Source organism: Synchytrium microbalum (genome assembly GCF_006535985.1).
Source record: "Synchytrium microbalum strain JEL517 chromosome Unknown SmJEL517_scf0024, whole genome shotgun sequence".
Taxonomy (NCBI): Eukaryota; Fungi; Chytridiomycota; class Chytridiomycetes; order Synchytriales; family Synchytriaceae; genus Synchytrium; species Synchytrium microbalum.
The window spans coordinates 137,598-162,569 of record NW_022158373.1 but is presented as its reverse complement, the minus strand read 5'-3'; the positions used below and the strand labels follow the sequence as shown (position 1 = coordinate 162,569).

The window sequence follows — 24,972 nt, the reverse complement described above, 5'->3', positions numbered from 1 at the left end:
CAAATACCGGCTTTTCCAAGTCCTACAAGAGACGATCAGAGAAATCAGCTCTGACTCCGTAGCTCTATATCATCGTCACGTGTAGATCTCCTTGTCTTTCATACTACCAAATCAAAAAGGCACTCACCTCAAGAGTATCCTTTGTGATGCCACGCAAGTCAGAAGCACTCAAGTTTGCAACAAGAGACTTGTTGTCATCAACGACAGCAACAGCATGTACATTCCCCACATACATTGCCCTGAAAGCCCGGATAGCTGTATCTGTAGCAGGAACGAGTACCGTGTGCCTCTTTTTGATCATGGTTCCCTTTTCACTAATACTATCAGCACTTCCCTCTTGCCCACCTACACGTTTACGATATAACTCATCTGCATCCATTACACTAACAGACAGGGCAGTTCGTAGCGCTGATGGAAGGAGCGTGAGTGATTCGTTTAAAGCATCGAATAAGTACGCGGCTAGATCCGTTTGAGTTATCATGGTAATGGATTCTCCTTGATGTTTGGCGTGTGATGCTTTTGCGTCGTCGATTACGAGGAGACGGTGGTATGACCCTGCGAGCATGAGGAGGAGATCGGCCATACTATCACTGCTGTGGAGAGTCCAGGAGTTTGCGGATTCGAATGTCAAGCCTACCAAGGTTTTGACGGGTGTGTTGAAGTAGACTTGCATCTCCTCGGTTAGGTTGAGGTATGATGCAAATGCCTCCTCGGCTGTAGTTGTTGTGGTGTCATCAGCAGCACTGCAAGGAAACGTATGAAAGGTGGTTGACAATGAAGTGAGCAGTCACGGCAATAAAAGACAAGTAATAAATCCAGTAACAAACGAGACTTACTCCATTCTATCCATCATTTTCTGGAAGACAGTGAATGCGAGGATGTCACTGATACTGACTATACCTGTAAATATCTTGTCTTTAGAATCTGGTGTAGTCCTGTATACTGGCACTAAAGGCAAAGAATTCGACACATGTTAGCTACGAAGAATTTAGTAGGGTGTACGTAATCGTAGACGATTTGAGCTCAGTATACATGATCAGTGCAACTGTATGTGTGACCGCGAGATCCGTAATCCTGTCTCATGTACGATCTAGCGAGGAATGTTTGCTTACCAGCTAATATGTTTGATTGTTTGAGCAAATCCAAAGTCTTTCCCAATGTTGTGTTTTCATGAACAGAGATCAGAGACACATCGACACCACCCTTACGTAAACCACGATGATTCAATAGTAATTTTATAGGCCTGTGAGTCAGTTCTTTGTAAATGGCCTGTTTGGCATCCTCGAGTTGAGTGGTGTGATGGAGCATGTTTTAATGTATGGGTTTCGAGCCTTGATGCACTAGTTCCAAGTGACAAAATTATTAGTATTGATACGAAAAGACGATGCTAAATGGTTCTAACGTCGTTTCTTACCTCCTCTGCGTGTTTGCCTTCTTAAAGTTGTGACTCAAGAAATCTGTGTGGATGACTCAAGGTCACTGCAATCCAGCAACTTCCAAGTTCCCTATAACTTCAAGGAAAAGGAGAGGACTCCTCGCAGCAACAGAGAGAATTATTTTACGCGTGTTTGGATGATCAAAATGGTCCAAAGTGTCGAGATGTCAAGGACAGCAAATCCATTATTTTCATTTCAACACAACAAAAGTTCTCATTCTACTATAAATGCAGTACAAACGTGAGGTTACGTGAAAAATATACAGAAATTAATTTTAGTATACTCGTAGGCTCTCATCTATATGTGCTCTGTTCGTGTTCACTCAACTCCGACTTTTTCTTCCTACAAAAAAAACCCCCATTGCAGAACAAAAACATACTAACCGATCGCTCCAAAGTAGCTACGATGGACGACGATTTAGTATTGAATTTCGCATCAGTGGATTCAGAGCCTGGTAGAAACAATGTCACAAAGAGCTCATTGCTAAACCGACTAAAGGGAAGTTGGAAGGCCAGAAGACTTCGAGCTCAAAAGATTGTACACCGTAATTATAAAGCTGATCATCCTACTGCTGCTCCCGCTACTGGATCTGAAGGCAATGGCCCATCATCACCGGCAGCAACTGATTCAGATGGCAAGATCATCAAACGACAGAAAACGGGTCATGACAATGACACTGTGATTCCAAGACCATCTATAAATAGCAGACCAGGAAAGAAGACAGTCACTATATCATCTCTATTTACATCAAATCCAACATCTAATGTCTTGTTTGCTGCCCAACTCGCTGCAAGCAGACAAGAACACGGTGTCATGTCAACTGCTGCCTCGTTTGAAGAAATCGGTCTAGATCCAGTATTGACGAGGAATCTGTCAACACGATATTCAATCACTGTGCCAACGCAAATCCAGAAAATTGCTTTGCCAGCTCTCATATCGCCCACAGCAGACCATGAATCGGATGTAATCATGAAGGCTCAAACGGGGTCTGGAAAGACATTGGCGTACATGCTACCAATTATACATAAACTGCTGATTTGTGAAGATCAGGGGTTTACACCGGATAGAACGATGGGACTACTTGCATTGATACTGGCACCAACTCGTGAGCTGGCACATCAGATATATGCTGTGCTAGAAAAAGTAGTGTCGTATCCAGCTTCCCTCGTACCTAAACGTCGTCATTGGATGGTACCGGGTATACTAGCCGGTGGTGAAAAGAAGAAATCGGAAAAGGCACGTCTTCGTAAAGGAATACATGTACTGGTCGCTACTCCTGGTCGTCTCCTAGATCACCTACGCACAACAGAGGCCTTTCAAACTAGTGGTATTAGATTCGTAGTGCTGGATGAAGCGGATCGTCTCATGGATTTAGGGTTTGAGAAGGATTTGACTGATATAATGATGATTCTGGATGCAAGAATGAGTAAAGCTAGTAATGATACTCGGCCCTCGATTCGTGGATGGCCTCGTGGTCGCCAAACGCTACTGTGCTCTGCTACTGTCAGTGAACAGGTAGATGCGTTGACCAAGAAGGCACTCAAAAATCCTATATTTTTGGATGGTGGACGTGGTGAAGGTGATGAAGTCATTAAAAAGGTTGATCTCGCTGTGGAGAGTAGCATTAAAGCCAAATCTGCTGATGATGCTGATAACGACGATGAAGACGACGATGATGAAAAAGATGAAACAACATCAGCCGCAAAGAAACCATTCGTCGAAGAATCTCTAACAATACCCAGTCAACTCGATCAAACGTACATAATCGCACCTGCCAAACTTCGATTAGTGACGCTAGTTGCTCAATTAAAGGTCTTGGCTGCTTCTTCAAAGGATACTTTCAAGGCTATAGTATTCATGTCGTGTAAAGATTCTGTTGAATTCCATCATCGTATACTTGGTCAGCCTCACGAAGTGGATAATAATGATGAAACAAGTAATGGTGGTGGTGGAAGACGATATGGTAGTAATAGCAATAGAGATGCTGATGCACGTGGCGGTAATGGTAATGGTCGTGATCGACAAGGCACTGATGGTGACCAAACCACTGATACTGACCCAAAAAAGAACGTTGCTGACAGACGAAACGTCCATGATGACCGACGTATAGATACCACAGAGAAAAAGACAGGTACACCAGCCGACCTGACAGCCATAAAAGTAACCACCCCCGAAATCGGCATCCCCACAGCCCACATCCCAAACACTCTCCTATACAAGCTACACGGAGACCTGCCACATCCGGCCCGAATGGCCTCCTTCAACCACTTCAAATCCCAAAATCGAGCAATCTTATTCTGTACAGACGTCGCAGCTCGTGGTCTAGACCTCCCCGATATATCCACCATCATCCAGTACGATGCGCCGTTTGATCCAAAAGAATACGTGCACCGTGTAGGTCGTACTGCTCGTATGGGACATGCTGGTAGAGCAGTCTTGTTTCTGCTACCGTCAGAAGCTGAGTATGTAAATGTGTTGACTGGGATGGGTATCTCGCTACGTCAGGTTGTGAATGAAGATGTGCTTAAAGAGGCGTTCTTGAAGCCGTATAAGAAGATGCTGAAGGCACAGTATGCTGCTGCTGATGGGACAAGGCCACGGATAGATAGGTCTAGGAAGCTCACGTTTGAGGATTTGACTACGGATTTGCAAATGGATTTGGAGAGATTGGTCGAATCTGACAAGGAGGTATGTACCATTGCCATCAAAACGCTTTTTTTGGTAATTGGTCGTTTTCTGAATCCTAACGCAACTCTCTCCCCATCTCAAAAGGTCGCCGAACTAGCCAAAAAGGCATACAAGTCACATCTACGTGCCTACGCTACACACACGTCACTTCAAAAGCACATGTTCCATATAAAACTTTTACATCTAGGCCACATGGCTAAATCCTTTGGGTTACGTGATGCACCAGCCGACATCCATATGCCTGGATCGTCTGGATCGTCATCCGCAAAGAAGAAAGCATACTCGTCTTCTCTATCAGCTGCAGCAGGCAAAGCTGCCGGTCGCAGAATCATAAAGAAGGGACAAAAGGGTGCCATCAAGGCCAACTTTAAGCCGATACGTAAGGATAGTGTGTATGCCATTACAAAGCAGAAGCAGCCTATGAGTATTACGAGTGAGTTCGGTGATGGTGGAAGTGGTGTTTTGAGTGCTCGTCGACTGAAACGTTGATCGTCATGGGTAGCTTGTGTAGGATGGACTTTTTTGCCTGACGCAACCAGACATAAAAGCACACCGTGAAACTCGCTTGTTAATTTAAAATCAGAATAGATCTAACGTTGAAAAAGAAGAACCGATGCGTGGATTTTTTGTTTAATCCCTACTTTTCTCTCGTATCATTCGGAGCTGTATTTCTTTCGTTCGACTCCTGACAATAAGAAGTTTTACCAAACCACACTCCCTACACCAAAAAAGGGTCCCAACATATTGCTCAACGATCGATTCCATCATATATAGCTAAACGATGGATTTCAGGCACCTTCCCCCTCCAGTTCCAAGTAAATTAGGGTTTCTGGGCGAAAACAGACTGACAAGGAGGATCAAACAGTCTGTATCTGAGGAATACTATCTCGTCTCGTTAGCTTTCACTGCTATATCTTTCAGGTATGTAAAGAAACGTTACTTGTTTTGGTGGTCGTGAAGCTGCTGGGATTCAAAAAACATCAAACTGAAACTTGAACCCCTTCAAAACTCTCATTGAACCCCTTTTATACAGGCTGTTCCAACGTGCTACGCAGTATTTGGTTGAGCGTGTGGATGACTTGCCAAGGACGCCGTGGGATGGTACGTAGCGTCCTACCTCCAACACAGAACTTCTGCGCTTTTTCTTGCCTGACATGTTTTCGGACTTGAGAGCTCACTTCCAACACTATTTTTTTCAATTAGGTGGACGAAATTATACAGTTACTGTACGTGGTGTTAACCATTATTTGTAATGTTTCAACATTTTTTTGGTACCACATTTTTGGACTTGGAGCTTATATCCAACACCTCGCTTTTTTCTTCAGGACATTAATAACATGGTAACTGGCTACGGATCCCTAGGACGAGAAGTCTACATGGCTGTCTGCGTAACCGATACACTCTTCTTGGCATGTCGTGAAATTTCAATTATGTTGACACAATTCTCGTTTTGGTCTCATGTCCCAGTCGTAAGGCCCACCATCATCTCTTTGTCCATTGCAAAATGACTTACTCATACCTATACCCTACTTTAGCAATGGTCCCCAGAACTCCTCTTCCTCCTAACATCCCTCATCGGCCTCTCGATCGACCTAACCGAAAACATTTCCGGCTACATCGCGGTAACCAGCTTCCCCAACATCCCAGACTTCTGGGCAGACCTTCTCTGTAAAGCCAATGAAGCGAAATGGGTATTCGCGTATACTGAAATGGCGATTCTTACGATTGGGTTTATTATAAGCATGTATTTCAGAATCCCTAAATACCGAAAGGTCTTTTTGGAATTCTTTTATCCAAAATGGGTTGCTGAGCAAAAGGCGGAGGAGGAGAAGAGACGCAAGGAGAATGGCGAGGATGTTGAGGAAGAGGTGGAGAAGGAGGTTGTTGAGCCCAAGGCTGCAAAGAAAACTGCTACGCCTGCGAAGGCTGAGGGTCCACCACGTAAAAGACATGTTGTTAAAAAATAGGGTTGTAATTTGGTTTACAGTTTTGGTAGACATTTTAAATAGTAAGAAAGACATCGTTTTTTACAACACACTACATACTTTTATCACTACAACTCCCAATGAGTATTATTCTTCTTCTTGGCCCATGGCGTTTGCTTTACGTGGATCGTATGGTAAGACAGCATGAGAACTTGAACCACGTCCGCATAGATTGCATTCCATTTTTTCGATCTGATATTGCCTCACGACTGCAAAGGTCGTCTTGTGTATAGATACGACGTGATTGCAGTTGACACAGAGATCTAATAGGAGGTTTTGATCGTGAGATAAGTCAATGACGTGTTCTTCAAATCGAACTACGCAAGTTCACATAGCTCGAACCGCCCGGGGTGTAAGTTCAAGTCTACACTCACGTTCGTATACCCCAACTTCAGCCCCATCAGCTGGAATCTCCTCCTCATCTTGATTCACATCATCCCACCCGTCATCAACTTTTGGTTCGTGTTGATGATGTGTGCCATTCGTGCCATTCCCAACGATCTTTCGTGGCTTGAGCTCATCTAGCTTCTTGCATTCGTTACAGGAAAGGTAATTGAGGAGGTATGCGCCAGATTCAGATACGAATGTGCCCTAAGTTTTGGTGTAGAAGTGTTAAAAACCTGTTTTTGATTCTGCCAAAGCTTCGGGGATTGAAAGAGAGACGTACACGTTCAGGTAAGGGCTCTTTGACGCATTTGATGCACATGCTTAGAGTCTCTTTTCGTGTTTCTAGGCACGCTATTAACACATCAAAAATCAATCAGCTTTAGGCAGTGCGTGTCGCAAATGCTACACATGACAGGTCTGCTAACCGCAAAAACATCCTCAGCTTGATATTTAGCTCTTGCTTAACCTCCTACTGTCAAGACGTAGACTTTCATTCTGTGTTGTTGTCAAAATTCACCACCATGCTTGCTCGTATCGACACGATGCCGGAATCAGATACTTTCAGCTCTCACGAAGCAAATCCGAGTATGTGTTTCTAATAAGATCACGCTGCTTGTCGTTTCCGAATCCACGCTACGTACAAACAACCCAGGCAAACTCGTTTACACAAGTTTGGACACGGCAACTAATTTTGAATCCCTATCAAAATTTATGCTAAACCTTACTATATTCATGAGCATTTATACAGGTTGATTACATCACGAGCTAAAATAAGTCGATAGAGGGCGAGAGTAGCGACAATTACACCGTAATCTAACTGTTTGAAACATGAGCACAAGCATTACAGCCTGCACGAGGATAGGGCCCATATACAATTCGAGCTGGATACAAGTTACCACATACAGCACCACCACAGTTTGTTCCATATGGCCAGGTAGTTACAGTAGTATAAGTAGGGCCATGGTAATATAGACTAGTAGTTTGACCAGGATCAGTAATGACATTGTTGTTGTTGATGCCGATGTTGATTGTGGGGCTAGTTTCAGTTGGCATTGATCTGCGTGGCCTACAGTTTGATGATGGTGGATTTGGGCCCCAGTATGTTATGCCGTTACATGTGGTGATGGTGGTCTTACAATGTCTTGAGCAATTTCGGCATCGCGAGGACTAGGATGCTCTCATATTGCTTTTGAGATAAGAGTTGACGTTTGGTGGACGGTTATTTAATGAGGGTTGGAATGTGTCTGAATTTTCATTTGTAGAAAGTAAGTTGTCTCCTTTTGAAAGGTCTTGTAAAGTCAAATTCCTCACGAGATTACCATATCGAAGCTCATGAGGTCTTGAGACTTTTGACATTTTTGAAATTGACTTGGGGAGGGGAGGAGACGTCAAGAGTTATTCTGGATCAGCAGTCGAGATGCCAGATATAGAGATACTAGATGCAATATTAGATGCGATTGCATCTAACATCCGCATCTAGCATTTCGAACTTTCAAGTTTGCGTCGAAGACTGACACTAACACCAAGACAAAATGGCTCTCGATGTCAGCTCAGTGTCAAGGTCAGATTCATAGGCCGCTGCTACACAGCCAGTGTCACCTCGTGAGGAGTTTGAGGTTGGGAGACAGTTAAAAGGAAGAATGCGAAGATCATTCTACTTTCGCATTCAACTTACTTACACACTCATATACACAAGCACTACTCTCAACTCATTTCTCATTTCAAAATCAACATGAAAAGCATTCTAGTGATGTTGATGCTGGCTGATTTTGCTTTAGGTACATAAATATTTAAAAGTTTTGCATTGCACCTGGCACTTCACGATGTCTCCATACTAACCAATAGAATCCATCTTCTCGCCACTATAGGCACATTATTGGCACAAACATCTGAAACTGGTGATACTACCAACTCTGACACCACCGACGTAACAGACAACGACGTATCTCAAGACAACGGATTGGCTCCAACCAACACCCTCGCACCATGCCAATACTATAAATCTTCACGCCAAGTCTCCACACGTACATGGCCATACTCTACATCATGCAATGGTGTAACGTACTGGGGTTCCAATCCCACGTCAGTAAACTGTAATCCATGCCAGTACACATCAACCCAAACCAACATCACCATTACAATCATCATCAACAACAACAATGTATTCAACGATCCTGGTCAAACTACCTGTCGCTACTACAATAGTCCTATCTATACTACTGTAACCTACTGGCCATATAGCACCAGGTGCCGTGGTAATAACTGTGGTTATTACAACTGTCCAACTCAAACTGTCTATGGGCCATATCCACGAGCTGGTTGTGTTCCTTGCAATCATATCTCAAACACTTAGTTGGTGCTGTAAATGTCGTTCTACTCTCTCTCTCTCACTCTGTCTGGGTTTGCAGCATTCCAACATTGTTTTGTAAATGAAGACCAATATAAACGAAACTTTAAAACCATTTTTTTGAACAGTTTTATATTATAACCGCTGGATAACTCCATCAAGAGGAAGCGTTGGACAGACGTTCGTGTTGTTGGCCATCAACGCGTAATACAAGGCTGATTCTTCACGGTAGAAAGTAGCCTAAAAGCTATGTTTAAACTGATGGTGCTGACGCGGTTAGATCACGTCGTCTGCAACATATTCTCAACATTGAGCTCCGATTCCAACTTTTAGTGAAACGTCATTTCCAGCCAAAAAGCAGCTATAGCACTTCAAGAGTAAGCCCGGGCATCATGGCAACCTTACAAATTGAGAACCTATTCTCTGTGAAGGGCAAAATAGCTCTAGTTACTGGGTAATGTCCATCGAATTGTTTTCTCGGGATTTCAGATGTTCAAGCTTCTAACCAATTGCCTTTCTTTCACGTCTATAGAGGAGGAACTGGCCTTGGCAAAATAATGGCGCAAGCTCTAGTGCAGAATGGAGCCAAAGGTACCGTAAACCGTTCAATGCTGGACATCAACGTGCTGTGTCTTACCCCAAACATCTGTAGTCTACATTGCCAGTAGAAAGCAAAAGAACATTGAGGCGGCAGCTGCTGAACTGAACTCATTGGGACCGGGTCAATGTATCGGTCTGGCTGCTGATTTGTCTACAAAGGCGTAAGCTTCACTAAAACGTAAACCAAGTGTTGGACGAGTTTCTAACCACAACATACCGTAAAGTAATTGCTATGCATTGGCTGCCGAAATGGCCAAAAGAGAATCGAAATTGGATATACTCATCAACAATAGTGGTTTGGCTTGGGCGGGAACGATAGAAAAGTATGCTGAAGCAGGGTAAGCAACACGCACATTTGCTTATGGGTGGCACCCATAGCACGCTATTGAGAGTTCTATAGAACGCTCATATTCTGGCCTCATACACAATTAGATGGGACAAACTGGTCGCTCTGAACGTAAAATCCGTGTTTTACATGACAGTAGCCCTATTACCACTCCTTGAGAAGGGAGCTCACGGAAACATAGATCCGAGCCGAGTCATCAACATCACTTCCATGAATGGAGTGAACAATCAAGTAAGCTAATATAATGGTTTGCCAACTTTGAACGACAGATGACACGTTACAATAGGCCGAAAACACAACAGCTGGCGAAAACGAAGGAACATGGTCTTACAACGCAACAAAAGCAGCTGCCGACCACCTGACACGTATCTTGTCAGTGACACTAGCAGGTCGTTATATAACATGTAACGCCATTGCGCCAGGTATCTTCCCCACGAATATGACCAGTTACGGGATGAGTATGAATCACGGCAAGATGTTGAGTGATCAGCCTATGGGTAGATTGGGATCACCTTTTGATTTGGGAGGTTTGGCATTATACCTTTCGTCTAAAGCTTCAGCACATTTGACTGGACAGATTATTCAGATTGCTGGTGGACAGGAATTGTTGAGTTCTGCTGCCGCTCGCTTATAATTTTGATGTTTCTAATTGAATGAAGCAATAGTTATTGTATTGATCCGCAACATTTGCGGGCAGTTGCTCGGGTTTGGTTGGTTGATGATATCCGCATCTACGTGTTTGAATAGGAACGTTACGCGTGATTTGATAATGACGTTTGATCTAGCTATCTCCTTGCATCGTCTAGTAGTTCAGGAGTTCAGTTGTGTCATTCCCTGGTGCCTTTCCTCGCTCCTTCAAATCCGTCAAAACCTCAAAACAAAAAACACTCTTTGACAAGGTTTGCTGCAGAACTGCCTTGATATAAAGAGACTCCAGGTAGCTCTAATAGCAGCCAAACAATGGCATCCTCCTCCTCCCATCCCAAAATCCAACTCGAATCCAAAGCAGACATTCGATTTCTTACCAACGAATTACGACGTGCAGCTACAACATCAACAGAGACAAGAGCTACCGAAATCGTATGTAAAACTGGAGGAAATGCTAAGCAAGTAAAGGCTACAAAGCAGGCTGTCAATGTCAAGGTCGAAAAGGTATAGTCAACAATTCGACATCAAACTACTGTTTTGAACATGATGGATGGAAGCAGATCTGGAGATGAGGAGGATGAAGCGATAGACTTTATCTGTTATTTGAGTATTGAAGCAATTGATCTCATGTCTTTTACTTGTAGTGGATTGATGAGGTCTTTGCTCTGGCTTCAAACAATCTGCAAATCAATGGCGTGGAGTACCATGAAGCGTTTCGACAAGTTCAAGGTAGGATGCTGATACATATAATCATTCATACGCAGTAGACAAATTGCTGAATGTACACGCAAAAATACACTCTTGGCATGCGAGTAGCTCACACTTTCTTCGTCTCCTAGAGTTTGAACCTGAGGATACCAACCTGCTCGCCCAAACCGAAAAGGCAAGAATAGACAAGGACAGAGTGCTGGTCAAAGTCGCACATATGAGAAAAGAAATCCCGAAAAAGACTCGTGATTTGGTGCAAGATTCAGAGTCTAGACATTCACGTGTCGCTGTTGAAAAAGTACCGATTCGTGATGTTGAATCGTTGTCAGTGACGGATACGTTGATTGCACCAAGAGAGAGAATTCAAGCAGTACAAGGTTTGCACGATTGAGCGGCGCTGTGTTGGTTCTTTTTAGCAGGCAATAGATAACAAGTATCAACACCATCACACATATTAATTCTTAGATGCAGTAAATTTTATTGGCCTAGATCCTTTACTGAAAGAATATGATGAAACCGTACGAATGGTGGCAGACCTCGTCAAGGTATTTATTCAGTCATTTTTTTGCACTCGTTTTTAACAACACTTTCCAACCTAGCCCGAATCGCTTCCAGCAACTACCAGCAAACTCCTACGAGCAACAAAACTCTTATCCGTATGGGAAGCAACATCGCAAATACCAGATCCCTCAGAATCCATGATAAAACAGGAGGGAGACGTGACTCACAGTGCAGGAGGAATGGTGGGATTGGATACTCCAAGAAAAGCTCGATCTGGATTATTAAAGAGGTTGCAAGCTAATACCCGCACTAAGCCATACTAGTTGTACTTGTTTCTACATAGGTTGGTCATAATTTAAGAAAATTTAATTGAATGTTTTTTGGAAGCACGTCGAGGTGATTCGGGTGATCTGTTGAAATGGTGCAATACTTAGCAGAGACTGTCATGCTGCCGGTTGCTGTCTTCAAACATCACTGCTAGGTAGCATCAAAATCCCTTCCAATCACGAAGGGTCATGTAACATTTTCGCTGGAGTTTTTTTCTAACCACGAAACTGCGACAACGCGCGCTCTCCAGCTTCGCATCTACATATAAAATACAACCTCTTACACAGTCATGGTCTCCCAAACCAACCCCCAACGAGTCTCTGCCCAGTCAACAGTCTTCCTCGTCAATGGCGACACCTATCGCGGCGAATGGAATGGAGCCAACAAGCACGGCAACGGCATCTACCACTATGCAGCAACAGGATCTGTCTACGAAGGCGAATGGCGCAACAACCAACGACATGGCTACGGCACCTTCTCTATCAAGGAATCCACCCCAACAACAACACAAGCAGGAATCAACCCTATGCGAAAAGTCTATGCTGGTGAATGGGCATGTGGCAAACGACATGGCCGTGGAACACACTTCTTTAAAGACGGGTCGAGATATGATGGATTCTGGGCTAGTGATGCGAGACAGGGGTTTGGGAAAATGGAATTTGCCAATGGGGATGTGTATGAGGGCGAGTGGAAGGATGGGAAGAGGTGTGGGCATGGGATTCTGCTGCTTGGTATGTATATGGATGCACTAGTGCTTTAGGTTGTATTTGCATGGGAATCAATGAGATTGACTTTTGCGTCCATTTTTAGGAAATGGTGATCGGTACGAAGGAGCGTGGCTGGAAGACATGAAGGATGGTCTGGGCCAGTTTATATACAAGTACAAGCGACAAGTTTATGATGGCGAGTGGGCTCACGATGTGCCTAAATGTGGGACTGTGATGGATTTGCCGCCCTTGATTGGACATCCGCCAAAGAAACATCCTTTGCCAAAGGTTTGCAGTGATGCTGGTACACTATAGGCATGATTTTGTTGATCTAACTGTTTTTTTTTTTGTTGGTGTTTAGATATGCCTGGAAGATCCAATGGAAGTGCTCAGGACACAAATGAACGAAATCCAGATAGATAGGAGACAACGTATAGCAGCCAGTGACTTATAAAGAAGTTAACCGTGCAGTACATATATATAGTGATATAGGTATATAGACTTTACAGCAAAAATGCAACCTCCAGTTTCGCATCTAGAGTATATTACAGGACCCAGCCGCCTTCCTCCCACCATACAGCTTTCCCCTCCTCCTTTGCGGCAACAGCGATATCCTCGTAGCATACTCAATAGCTTCATGCACACCCATTCCAGTCTTTGCCGAGCATTCCAAATACTTGACAGCCCCAATCCGGTCTGCAAAACCTTCAGCGTCTGCATATCGAATGCATTTGATTGCCCGTGTGTAGTTGTCTCGGAGGTCGGCTTTGAGACCGACGAGGATTTTCGGGGTGTGTGGACAGTGGTGGTTTAGTTCGGGCAGCCATTTTTCTATCAGGTTGTCGAAGCCGTCGGGTGAGTCGACGGGAAAGCAGAGGAGGACTACGTCTGTGTCTAATAGCAAAAAAAGGGAAGAACGTTAGAACGGATGTCTTTGTTGATATCAAATGGACCAACGACCGTAAGCTCCAATGAGCAAATGGCCTTGCATTACCTGGATAGCTCAGCGGCCTCAAGCGATCATAATCGTCTTGTCCAGCGGTATCCCATAATGCAAGCTCAATCTCCTTTCCATCAATGTCGATAAATGTCACAAAGTTCTCGAATATTGTCGGGACATAGTCTGATGGGAAGTCTCCAGTCGCGTATACGGATAGTAGAGATGATTTGCCGACAGCTAAGAGAGCAAAAAAAGCAGGTTTAGCGTTTTGAGATTCTCGCAACATTTTCAGCTCAATTGCAGGTTGAAAGCAAACAGCAACCAAAGGGTATATTCACGTACCTCCATCACCGACAAATACCAATTTGCGCCTTATTGTGCGTGATTGCTGTGATGATCTTATTGATCTGCTGAGCGACCTTCTTCTTTGCGCCAATGTATTTGAAGAGGCGGATGAGGAGAGCATCGTAGAGAGATAGGAGGTATAAGAGAGCTTATCTGGAGTATCTTTACCTAGATTCTAAACGATTTCTTTCTTTTGGTATGTGAGGACGCAAACTGAGAGCTCCAAAAGCGACACCATGACGACGATGCGAAGCGAAGGGAATTTACTGCGAAGTAGTCCCAAGTTTTTGCAGGAACTATTAGTGCTAATCCACCTCAATACATTCATAGATATAGATCTATTCGGTCGTGCATAGATCAAGTGCTAGTCGGGATAATCATGCGGACATCAACACTGTTGGGAATACTTGCGTCATGGGCTGCCATAGCGACACAATCGCCTCCAGCAGAAGCAAGACTTTCATCATCAGCATCCGAATCGTTCCTCTCAACACGCTACGATCTAGTCAACCCATCATCCATACATCCAGACTTGACGCCCCAATACACCGCAAAACACAGCACCCAGCTCCCACATCGCTTAAAATCACCCCGTATCAACCGTCGATCCAATAGCAACACCACAACAACAACAATAACAAACATCACATCATCCTTCCAGCTCCAATTTACATGTCGCAACTCGGCGTCATGCTCATATGCACAAACGACATTTATACATGCCACGCAACGGTTATCGCAGATACTGTCGTTGCCGGCTCAAGTCATTATATCTGCAACGTTTGAATCGTTTTGTATTGCTAATGCGGCTGATTGTGGGTCTTCGACGCTGGGGTTGGCCGCTCCAGCTAGTTTTCATACGTGGAGTGCTGTTGCGGGTAATGCACTTGGTGTGGATACGGCGTATTCGTATCCGAGTGCACTGGCAAAGCAGCTGGCACCGAATGATACGGCGTGGGGGCCTAATGGGACAGTTGGAAGTAGTGTGGTTGATATATTTGCGAGGTTTAATGCTGACTTTCCATGGTGTGTAATGTTCTTGTGGATGATTTTTTTGCATCTTCTATAATTACGCCTCTCTCTTACTCTCATTCATATACTAGGTGGTTTACAACACAATCCTCATCTCCACCAGCCGCGACCAACCACGCCCCATACGATTTCGAACAAATAGTCCTGCACGAGCTCTACCACGGTCTCGGCTTTATATCCTCCTGGTACCCATGGACGGGCCCGGGCCTGCTCCTCCCATCCTATCCCGTCACAGACCCCAACACTGGCAACTATGTGGGTCTGGGCGCGCCATACATCTTCAACAAGTGGATGGTCGACGACGTTGCATCCACTTGGTACTATACGTATTCCGACCAGATACTCGCTGCCGCATCAACAGTCAATGCCCCTGACTATGCATCGTGGGTCGATGGATTTAAAAACACGTCTGGATTCCAAATTGCCGCGTCCTTGTTTAATAATGTTACTACTACCAATGGCAGGACGCTGTTAATGTATCCATTGTCGCAAGGAGGACCGGCGGACAGTGATACGTCGCCATATTACTCTGATTACGGATTCGTCATGCTGTATACGCCGAGTAATTTCTCTACTGGATCAAGCATTTCGCATGTGGATGCTACTTTCTATGATGGGAGTTCAGAGTTTTTGATGAGGCCTTTTGCTACTTCGTATACCGCGTTGGATGATTATGTGCCGATGGCTGAGACTGGACCGGTGAGTGTCTCGCTTACATATGGTGTGCTAGCGTTGAGTTTTTTGCTTACAAAAACACTCAACATTTTTAGATTGGAGAAATCACGATCGCTGTGCTTCGAGCATTAGGATATAAAACGATTTTGGATGTCATATAACCTCATAAACACTAACTGCTCTTTTGGAAATCTTCAGCACTGAATACACACTCTTTTGCAAAAAAAAAGTCTATTCGCGTTCTATGTATGCGTGTTTCACATGTAGTCTAATCTCGTTGTTTCCTGTCACAGTATCATCAAAACCAAGTTTTGAGCTCACTCTGAATCTTTGGAAAGATCTCATCTGACGTCTTTCCCGAAAACGATTTCAGTATTCCTTGAGTCTTGTAGTACTCTAGCAGTGGTCGAGTAGCTGAGTGATACTTGTCGAGTCTGGTTTTGAATGTTTCCTGAAACATCGAATTGACAGGTCAATAATCGTGGCTACAAACAACCTGAAACAGAAGTGGATAGCTTACGACGTTATCATCAGCTCTCTTGCTGAGCGGTTCTCCAGTAATGTCGTCTTTACCAGCGACTTTGGGAGGGTTGTATGAGAGGTTGTAGACTCGGCCACTTGGAGCGTGTATCCATCGGTCTGTGGAAAACGTATACATGGTAAGGTGAATGAAAAAACGAGGTAAGCTGGAGCACATGAAACAATTCATACCCATAATACGACCCAATATGACTAGATAGGACGAAATGTGAGTAATATGCTCTTACACAAGCGTGGCACACAAACCAACCTTCTTCAGGCACATCCAGATTAATAACCAAATCCAATGGCTGCTTCATCTCATTCAGTTTTGCATCTAGACTCTTGGCTTGTCCAAGTGTTCGTGGGAAGCCGTCTAATATCCAGTTCTGAAATATAAATAGCAATGAATTTACATTTAGCACGCACCAAAAAACACACACAAAGTACCTTTCCAAGCAAACTAGCATTCAGCTCCTCCAACACCAGATTGATTATAAGCTCATCCGGCACCAGATTACCCTGATCAATGTATTTGGCAGCGACTTTGCCGACGTCTGTTCCTCGTGTGATGTGATCCCGTAGCAAGTCGCCGGCTGAGGTTGTTGTGACTGGGAATTGTTTGATGATGCGTGATGTTTGGGTTCCCTGTAAGGAGAGGAACGAAGTCCAGTTCATGATATCGAATAATGCAGGAAATCGTAGTATAAGGAGGGCTTCACCTTTCCAGATCCTAGCGAACAAAAATTTGACGAGGATCAGATCCATAAAACGCACAAGAAGAACGACGGAGATAACAGCAGATCATATTTATTTGGTACCTGGACATCCCATAATCAAGAATCTCAGCGAGCCAGCTCCTCTTCTTGTATGAGCTTGTCTCGACGCTTCCAGTTGAGTACAAATTCGATTCAGTTGTTGAATGGGCCGTAGAGAGGCCACCTTGCTCCATGATATACACTGCATCTTGTATATAAAGTAAGGGATTAGTTCTCTTTTTCGCTTTCCGATATCTTTTGAATGAGATTAGTTGGTGCAAGTTTTTGGGAGTTGGGAAGTGGTGATGATGTGCATTTGAAGGATTTTGCGTATTGATCGCCGTGTGGGAAACGCATATTATGGCGTATGGTTGAAGTTTAAGTAGTTCTACAAGTTGGAATCACGTCAATGTTGCAGAAAACACGTCTCATCAACATCAAATTCTGACATTTATTACACACTACTAGATTCTAGGCAGAAGGTCTATTTTACTCTAATGAGCACCGAGGCTGAACTCCATTAGGAGGATAGTCATTACACTTGCAAAATGTAATTGAGCAATCTTTGGTTGGGCTTGGAGTGGCGGCCATAGTCGCAGGTCTAATGGTGCTCCTAGCCTTCACCTCGTTATAGTCATGGCCATTGAGAATCAAGACACAGGCTTCCCTTATGAAGGCAGCTTGTGATGCTGTGTGTTGTGGCACGTCAGTGTCCTTGTATATTGGGCTTTTTTGTGCAGAAGGCTTTACCTGCAACCACAATCAAGGATACCAATAATTTGAAGATGAGATGCTTCATCATGTGGATTGTTGAAGTACGAGGGTTTGACGGTTCAGTAGTTGGAAGAGTTGAGATTGAGGATGACCTGTGTGAGGTAACTCAACCTTTTGAAGCTCTGCTGTCTCGAGGTCTACCTCGTTGCGTCAGGCTTTAAGCATCTGAGCTTAGAACCATCTGAGCGACCTCGGGATAGCCGATAGATGCCCCTGCCGGTTAGATAACCTTCATACGAGAGATCAAGAGATACACGCTTTTTTTTGTGTCTCAGTGAATACACTTCTTTTGGGCCTGATAACTTTTCCAAGGTAAAGATTCCATGAACTGCTTCGATGCAGAAGGATCTCGATCAAGTTTCCGATGCAACGCAGGAGTTGCACTTTGATGCATTTCAAGTTCGACGCTTCGTTTCGTATCGAAACTGATTCACGCTAGGAAAATGCTAAAAGGGCTGAAGCTTGAAAATAGCGAAAACGAGTTTCGAATCAAGAGAAGAGCCTTTCGGTCAGAAGGTTCAAAAAGTTGTTGCTGAAGTTGCTTTATTGAAGTTTACCAGGGTATTATAAAGACAAAAAAGTGCACGGAGAAATATATCATACCAAGACGTGAAACAGGCTGAACGAGACTATTTACAATCAGTCATCTAGCCTGAGATATGACTACAAGGAACACAACCAGGTGCAGGATATGGCCCATAGATGGTTTGTCGTGGACAGGACGGACGGCGACATATACCGATAGCAGCAATAGGACAAGTGGTTGAATATGGCCAAGTTGTTCCTGAAGGGGATGTTGGACTATGGTAATAAAGGCAAGTAGTTTGAGCGACGGTTACAGAGTCAATATCATCTTGTGCCCAGCTAGTGTGTCCGCCATCGTCGTCGTTGCTGGCCACGGCTGCAGCGTGCACTGAAATGGAAGAAGGTGGTTCAGTTACTGTATATTGACAGTTGTCGGAAGTATCCTCAAGAAGCAAAAAAAAAAAGATGTAAACATGAAAGATGTACAAAGCATACCTGATACAAGAGCAGAAATGATCAAAACTACGATGATGCCCCTCATTGTTCTTGATTCCAATGAGGTTTGTCGAGTTTGTGAGATTTTGATGAGAATCAAACGGTGATGATGTTGTTTGACGATGTGATGTGACGGTGTACAGATTCCTTTTTGCTTTTTATAATGTCCAAGCAGCTCGATGTTACTGTATCTCACCGTTTTTACATTGACTGCTTGTCAACCTTTGACCACTGCCGCAATGGGCCATACCAGTGCTACCTCTTAACTTGATGGGCCTCGCCCCGTAGTTATCAAGTATTCAATCTCGGTAAAAGTACTTGATAAAGTTGAGTATCGCATCAAGTTTCCGTAAAATATCCTCACAAGCCTTCAAGAGGCTGCCACGAGATCTGGGGTCCTCGCGACGGTTTGATATGTATGACTTTGACATTGACGTTTCGTCAACTTTGGCAGCTGCCGCAAAAGCCGCTTTCGAGTCGACCACACATATTCATGATTATACATGACCAATTGTCATCGAGTATGTCAAGTTAATGGTTTTCAAGTGATTTCTCCTTTCATCAAATTAAGATGTTTCGGGATAAAAGTGACGGCCAATTCGAATGTGTTTGGGGAGCGTTTCCCACACAATGACATTTCTAACCACGTCGCTCGCACCAGCATCCAACCAAGCTCAAGCCCAGTTCCCACTGTAATGTCAAAAGATTAATATATTAGTAAAAATCATTGATCGGTTTACATATCATTCTTTTTACTATCTATTGATGACAAAATTCGTTAACAGGCGGTTTCTGAAGCTTGCTCGTACGTATGAACTTGTACCTTTCTATGACCTTGGTAACCTATGACTGACCGGATTGGTCGTAACAACTGCCTTTCCTACGGGACCTATATCCATCCAAAAATAGTTCATCACAGCCTTGAGCAACAGCACAACGCCACTTTCAAAGTGCTACAGTGCTTTATGCTAAAAGTACTGTTATTTTATACAATTGAACATATCAAGAGTTATAGACAATGTGAGAGAGCAGATGAGACAATTTATCAAACTAGGCTGACATATGACTACAAGGATTACAACCTGCATGAGGATAAGGCCCATATATACTTTGAGCTGGAAACAAATCCCCACATACAGCACCACCACAGTTTGTTCGATATGGCCAGGTAGTTACAGTAGTGTATGTTGGACTACGGTAATAGCGACAAGTAGTTTGGCCAGGATCGCTTAGTAGATTGTTGTTGTTGATGGTGATTGTGATTGTGGGGTTGGATTCACTTGATGTGTATTGGCATGGGCTACAGTTTGATGATGGTGGAGTGGGACCCCAGTATGTGACACCGTTGCATGTGACTGAGTATGGCCATGTACGCGTAGTGATTTGGCGTGGAGATCTATAGTACTGGCATGCTGCAAGGGTGTTGACCTGAGTTGTGTCGTTGTCCGATACGTTAGAGGTGTCAGAGTTGGTAGTTTCATCTGTTTGAGGGTCAGGTTGTGCCGAAGTGCCTATTTGGGTTGGATATTTTTGGTTACAACGGAAACCTCGTGATTATAACAATGACTGTTGTCATGACTGACGCTCAGGGTAGGGTGGAATCGAGCAACGTACCTGAAGCAAGAGCAGCAAGCATCAAGAAGACCAAAATGTTCGTCATATTGATTATGAAAGTCAGAAATGTGTTAAAGGGTGCTGAGGTGTGTAAGAGTTGAACAAACCAGTGTGTTTGAATGTGAAAATAGAAGAAGTAAAATATCCTGCCTTTTAACGGTCCCTTGAAATCACCCTCCTCACGAGGTTGTCACTTCTCCGTCCGCGTTGTCCGTAACTTGTGATCTTGACGTTGACGTGCCTCACATGCCTGGTTTCGTTTTTTAGCCATTTCGATCAAATCAGCAGTCTTCACATTCACTCCCCATCAAGTTCCAAATCTTGAATCCACTTTGGAAAGATTCCATTCCTAGCGTACTAGCTTGCTTGATCCTGCTTGATATCACAATTCTTCTTTTCGACCAACAAAGCAAAAGTCCACATCCTTCATACAAGTAACTATATTTCTTTCGGGAGACGTGACATCTACAAGTTATTGGGATCTCTTTATAAAACGAGTTGGGTGCAAATCAAATGTTGGGTAAAGTTTTAAGTGGGTGTCTGTTCTTTTGGCCACCACGGTTCTTTTTCTTTTCTCTCTCGCCCTCTCTCTCACTGATACTAATGGCGGGAGGGGAACTTTAGGCAGTCGCTGAGGCATACTTGTTTGTCCATTCACGAGCTACAAAGTGTGTTTGTGAGAGTTGATGACGTGTAGCAATGTATGTTGAGTTCATGCAGCCAGTTCTCACCTGTCGCGATGGCAGCCTTCTCGTTCTCCTTCCAGTGTTGTGCAACATCATTTGCCAGTGGGTCATCTAGGAGTAGGTTGCAATGATCGATTAAAACCACAGGCAAAAACACCATCATCCATGATTATAATTCTCACCTGGGTTGGGAGCAGAGAGTAAAGCTTGCACAGATAATAAGACAGTACGAATTTGAAGTGCTGGAGACCATTTATCTGATGAAAACAGACTTGTAGTAAGCATGATTCACATGGACCAACTAGATCACAAGTACCTTTGAGTATGTCCAAACAGATTCGACCCAACTTGTCGATATTTGGATGATAGATCTTGGTCAAGAATCTGACTTTGGGAGGAGCCATGGGGTATTCTTCAGGTAGGAAGAGCTCCAACTTGAACACTCCACCTTTTTTGAAAAACAAAAGACTATGAGCTGTCGTGTGTGTGGTTCAAAGCTCAATTCAAAGCTGATTGCGACGTCATGCAGCATTCATAAACTTTCTGTAGTTCGTGTAATACGAAATCATCTCTCGTAACGTCTCCCCTTATTGAGCTTGAGACTGTTCTGCAATAATAACAAAGGTGATGTACCTTCGAATGGCGATTGGTTTGGACCAGCAATAACCACATCGAAATATCTCAAGTTTTCTTCATGGGGTATGGCACTTATTCCAGGAGCTGGTTCTGCCATCAGCCTCTCAGTCTCCTGCAAATTGACAAATTTCGAAATTCAATGTTAGCACTTGTTAGATGTGGCTCCTTCCTTACAAGGGTTTGGTACGTTGCAACGAATAGAATGAATACGAAATTGCGACTTGCTTTAATAATACGTTTTGGCAATGCCATGGCTGTCTACTTGTGACAAATGACGCTCTATTAATTTGTGGTGAAGGAGTTTGTTGAAAACGACACAGCTCAGCAGGAAGATGCAGGCGAAAGGCCGGCGAAAGGCAAACAGATAATGAGAAGGACAGAGTACGTGCAAAATAATGCAATGACGCGCGATTTGCCACAACATGACTTCAAACTCGCTGGCAAACTGACTCGTGAAGCACAGGTTTTAAGCATAAGGAGAAGTTAGGCAACAAAGTTACAAGTTTGCACTATCTACTATCTGCCTATTCCCGCATTCGTTTACTTAATATGCATGGTTACTTACTAATAATAATATAGGGGTGGGAACACGCGTTGAATACTACGGATGCTACTATATATTGCAAGTCAAAAAATGAGGTTCTTAACTTATATTTACAAGATTCATATCTAAACCAGCGAACTATCCACGCCATCATATTGTGGTGGTGCAGTAGGTACTATCACATCCTCACCACTAGTTCCATTTGCAGGTGCAAACTTGAATGGACCTTCAAAGTTTACATCCAAGACACAAGGGCCATCTGCTCCAAGCGCCATATGGTAAGGGTAAAGTACGTTCCCAACACAATCTCCAATCATTTCTCCATTCTTGGTGAAGAAGATGGTCATACGAGAGTGATCATATCCACAGCCTATTGTATCGCCTTTCGTGAATGGTGGACCGAAGTCTTTGCCACCTGCAAAACGTTGCCATTGAGTATGAGTGCTTCCTAGACGTCAAACAGTTATAAACGGCGTAAAGCTCATACATACCATATGGATCATCCACGAATCGACGTCCATCATCAGAGTGATAACCAACTGAATGCTTATTCCACCCCACGAGTCTGAAACTCGGATACAATGACGTGGCGAGCCCAACTGAGACCACGGTGGTGGTGGGAGCATACTGAAGTTCTGCGATTGTGACTTCATAGTAATAAAATGGTACTTCTTCTCCTTTTGGCCTGTAATACAGCGGCAGTCGTGATAATACAGACCGATCTCCTTGTACGTTGAAGGTTATTCTGGACAAGTTTACGTTTATACCAGATCCGGCTTCAGGCATGAATTGCCAAGCGTCACCTACATATTTAAGAAAACATTAGGGCTACGTTACGGCGAGTGTTGGCTGTCTCAAAAATTATAGCTTACGCATTCCAACGCGTTTTAGTTCAACTATTGTATGATTCGGTACCGGTCCAGAAGGTGGTGGCGGATGGTCTTTCTCAAACCTTACACCAGCCAAGAAGGCAGCTTCCGTAGTATTGTTGAAGGACGCATAGAACGATCCTGGCGGCGCCTCAGGCACATCCATTTGCCACGACGGCTTATTCCCATACACTGTTCTCCCACTAGCACCAAACATAGACGCTATCCGTGTCTTTCCAACAAACCCAGATGTGTTGAAAGCTGGTCTTTGCGGGCGATTCCATACAGGTTTGCGACGGGTGATACAGCAGCATATGGCGATTGCGATTACAAGGATGATGAGGAACCAAAAGTACCATGCTATTCCTCCCAAATAGGATGATCCTCCAACACCGTTATAGCAGCCAAAGCAACCAACGCTACACAATACAAGAAGTAAATTAGACTTTTGATTCAATGAAATGCATCAAACCCCACTATACACATACGGATAATAGTATGGGTACGAAGATCCTCCTGAACCAGCAGATGTTGATCCTCCAGAAGACGACCCTCCTCCACCTCCGCTAGTGGACCCACCGCCAGAACTACTTCCACCGCCTCCTCTAGCGCTTCCTCCTCCTAATAGGTTCAAGTGTTTGCATTAGAACGGTTTTTTGCGAACGATGTCAACTCCAATGTCATTGCTCACCTCCTTTGGGAAGTGCAGAAACACATGTAGCTAGGAAGATCAGCACCAGTAAACGGAGTATCGTAGACTGCTGACTCTTCCTCATTGTCTTTGAACTTGACCTGCTTGAAAGATTCGTTCAAACGCAAAACTAAAAGGGCATGTCAGGAATGCACAGCCACATCATGCAACATAACACTGTGATTGTGATTCAATGCAAAGCGACATACAGTGCTGCCAAAGCCTCATTCGATCATTTGTGTAAGTATCTTGTCATAGCCTCAAGTCAAAATCACGTTCCAAAAACCGATCAATCGTTTTCAAATTGTTTCAATTTATACGTCCATGTTTATATACACGTCTCTATTACTACTTACAAGTCAACTACAGCCTCTACATGATCCAAATTCTCACCACTAAAACTGGGCGATATGGTATGATCTGTAGTAACATATTCGGATTCACTGTTTGGTTGATTCATGGCATCTGGTGGTGATACCTTCTCTAAATCTTCTTCGATTTCTTCTTCCTCTTTTTCTCGCTCCCTATTAAAAAGGGTCAGGCGTTATACGAGAGGGTGTCAAGAATACAAGCACTACGTACAATTCCTCTTGTTCCAATTCAGCCAAGGTTTTCGCCTTCAATGGTCTTGAATTAGCCATAGTCTTGATGGGATCGTCAGGATGTATTGGCGATGGCAGATCTGGTTTGGGTGCAATGGCGAAACTTGGAATCGTGATGCTGACTATTGATTGCGAATCATTAGGCGAGTGTCTTTCACCAACGAAGCAATAATAGAATTTGATTCAGGAGTGCAAGAGCTTGATAACGTACAGGTTGGATCTGTACGTATGCGATCTACTAATGCAACGAGAACTGGCGTCCTTGGTGTGTGAGGTACTCCCAGTTCAGAAGCGAGTACAGTCGATGTAGGCCTTCCCTCCTAAAGCAAGATATTATTTCGCGAACGTAAACTTGAAAAGAAACAATAGGCAGAGTATTTAAAAGTTCCTACCAAGTTAGATTCTGGTTCAAATACAGCTAACGAACTCTTCATTTCAGCTGCCTCCAAGAATTCAGCAACCAATAACGCAGCCAGACGTCCTATATTAAAGTCCAAATCAATCAACAAGCTTCAGTTGACCATCTATCTCAAAGGGGATCTAAAATTCAAGATGTCGCTAACCACTTGGGGATGACATTAGCTGTT

General features: G+C 43.8%; 10 protein-coding genes across 10 annotated transcripts; 6 read left to right on the top strand and 4 right to left on the bottom strand.

Moving 5' to 3' along the window:
• Positions 1-1,841: 1,841 nt before the first annotated feature.
• On the top strand, positions 1,842-4,613 carry SmJEL517_g04003 (uncharacterized protein; the record flags this gene model as incomplete). The annotated part of the gene is made up of 2 exons (XM_031169931.1): positions 1,842-4,124; positions 4,209-4,613. 2 exons carry the CDS (start codon positions 1,842-1,844, stop codon positions 4,611-4,613), a joined length of 2,688 nt encoding a protein of 895 aa, XP_031024108.1.
• A 292-nt stretch (positions 4,614-4,905) lies between these two features.
• SmJEL517_g04002 (uncharacterized protein) lies at positions 4,906-6,091 on the top strand (the record flags this gene model as incomplete). The annotated part of the gene is made up of 5 exons (XM_031169930.1): positions 4,906-5,045; positions 5,158-5,225; positions 5,328-5,350; positions 5,450-5,593; positions 5,660-6,091. 5 exons carry the CDS (start codon positions 4,906-4,908, stop codon positions 6,089-6,091), a joined length of 807 nt encoding a protein of 268 aa, XP_031024109.1.
• A 3,144-nt stretch (positions 6,092-9,235) lies between these two features.
• SmJEL517_g04001 (uncharacterized protein) lies at positions 9,236-10,423 on the top strand (the record flags this gene model as incomplete). The annotated part of the gene is made up of 6 exons (XM_031169929.1): positions 9,236-9,297; positions 9,376-9,434; positions 9,496-9,604; positions 9,668-9,781; positions 9,876-10,020; positions 10,076-10,423. The coding sequence occupies 6 exons, from the start codon at positions 9,236-9,238 to the stop codon at positions 10,421-10,423; spliced, it is 837 nt and encodes a 278-aa protein (XP_031024110.1).
• Positions 10,424-10,749: 326 nt separating this feature from the next.
• SmJEL517_g04000 (uncharacterized protein) lies at positions 10,750-11,969 on the top strand (the record flags this gene model as incomplete). Its single annotated transcript, XM_031169928.1, has 5 exons — positions 10,750-10,941; positions 11,082-11,166; positions 11,277-11,522; positions 11,611-11,690; positions 11,745-11,969. The coding sequence occupies 5 exons, from the start codon at positions 10,750-10,752 to the stop codon at positions 11,967-11,969; spliced, it is 828 nt and encodes a 275-aa protein (XP_031024111.1).
• A 293-nt stretch (positions 11,970-12,262) lies between these two features.
• On the top strand, positions 12,263-13,134 carry SmJEL517_g03999 (uncharacterized protein; the record flags this gene model as incomplete). The annotated part of the gene is made up of 3 exons (XM_031169927.1): positions 12,263-12,704; positions 12,784-12,968; positions 13,042-13,134. 3 exons carry the CDS (start codon positions 12,263-12,265, stop codon positions 13,132-13,134), a joined length of 720 nt encoding a protein of 239 aa, XP_031024065.1.
• Positions 13,135-13,215: 81 nt separating this feature from the next.
• SmJEL517_g03998 (uncharacterized protein) lies at positions 13,216-14,086 on the bottom strand (the record flags this gene model as incomplete). The annotated part of the gene is made up of 3 exons (XM_031169926.1): positions 13,216-13,574; positions 13,675-13,857; positions 13,963-14,086. 3 exons carry the CDS (start codon positions 14,084-14,086, stop codon positions 13,216-13,218), a joined length of 666 nt encoding a protein of 221 aa, XP_031024064.1.
• A 258-nt stretch (positions 14,087-14,344) lies between these two features.
• Positions 14,345-15,833, top strand: SmJEL517_g03997 (uncharacterized protein; the record flags this gene model as incomplete). Its single annotated transcript, XM_031169925.1, has 3 exons — positions 14,345-14,991; positions 15,069-15,696; positions 15,768-15,833. 3 exons carry the CDS (start codon positions 14,345-14,347, stop codon positions 15,831-15,833), a joined length of 1,341 nt encoding a protein of 446 aa, XP_031024059.1.
• A 137-nt stretch (positions 15,834-15,970) lies between these two features.
• Positions 15,971-17,157, bottom strand: SmJEL517_g03996 (uncharacterized protein; the record flags this gene model as incomplete). Its single annotated transcript, XM_031169924.1, has 7 exons — positions 15,971-16,123; positions 16,193-16,311; positions 16,384-16,404; positions 16,463-16,580; positions 16,642-16,839; positions 16,914-16,924; positions 17,013-17,157. 7 exons carry the CDS (start codon positions 17,155-17,157, stop codon positions 15,971-15,973), a joined length of 765 nt encoding a protein of 254 aa, XP_031024058.1.
• A 3,820-nt stretch (positions 17,158-20,977) lies between these two features.
• SmJEL517_g03995 (uncharacterized protein) lies at positions 20,978-21,931 on the bottom strand (the record flags this gene model as incomplete). The annotated part of the gene is made up of 6 exons (XM_031169923.1): positions 20,978-21,018; positions 21,089-21,154; positions 21,226-21,300; positions 21,360-21,491; positions 21,677-21,791; positions 21,854-21,931. 6 exons carry the CDS (start codon positions 21,929-21,931, stop codon positions 20,978-20,980), a joined length of 507 nt encoding a protein of 168 aa, XP_031024057.1.
• Positions 21,932-22,348: 417 nt separating this feature from the next.
• On the bottom strand, positions 22,349-23,868 carry SmJEL517_g03994 (uncharacterized protein; the record flags this gene model as incomplete). The annotated part of the gene is made up of 5 exons (XM_031169922.1): positions 22,349-22,638; positions 22,715-23,026; positions 23,096-23,511; positions 23,581-23,713; positions 23,784-23,868. The coding sequence occupies 5 exons, from the start codon at positions 23,866-23,868 to the stop codon at positions 22,349-22,351; spliced, it is 1,236 nt and encodes a 411-aa protein (XP_031024056.1).
• Between the last annotated feature and the right edge of the window lie 1,104 nt (positions 23,869-24,972).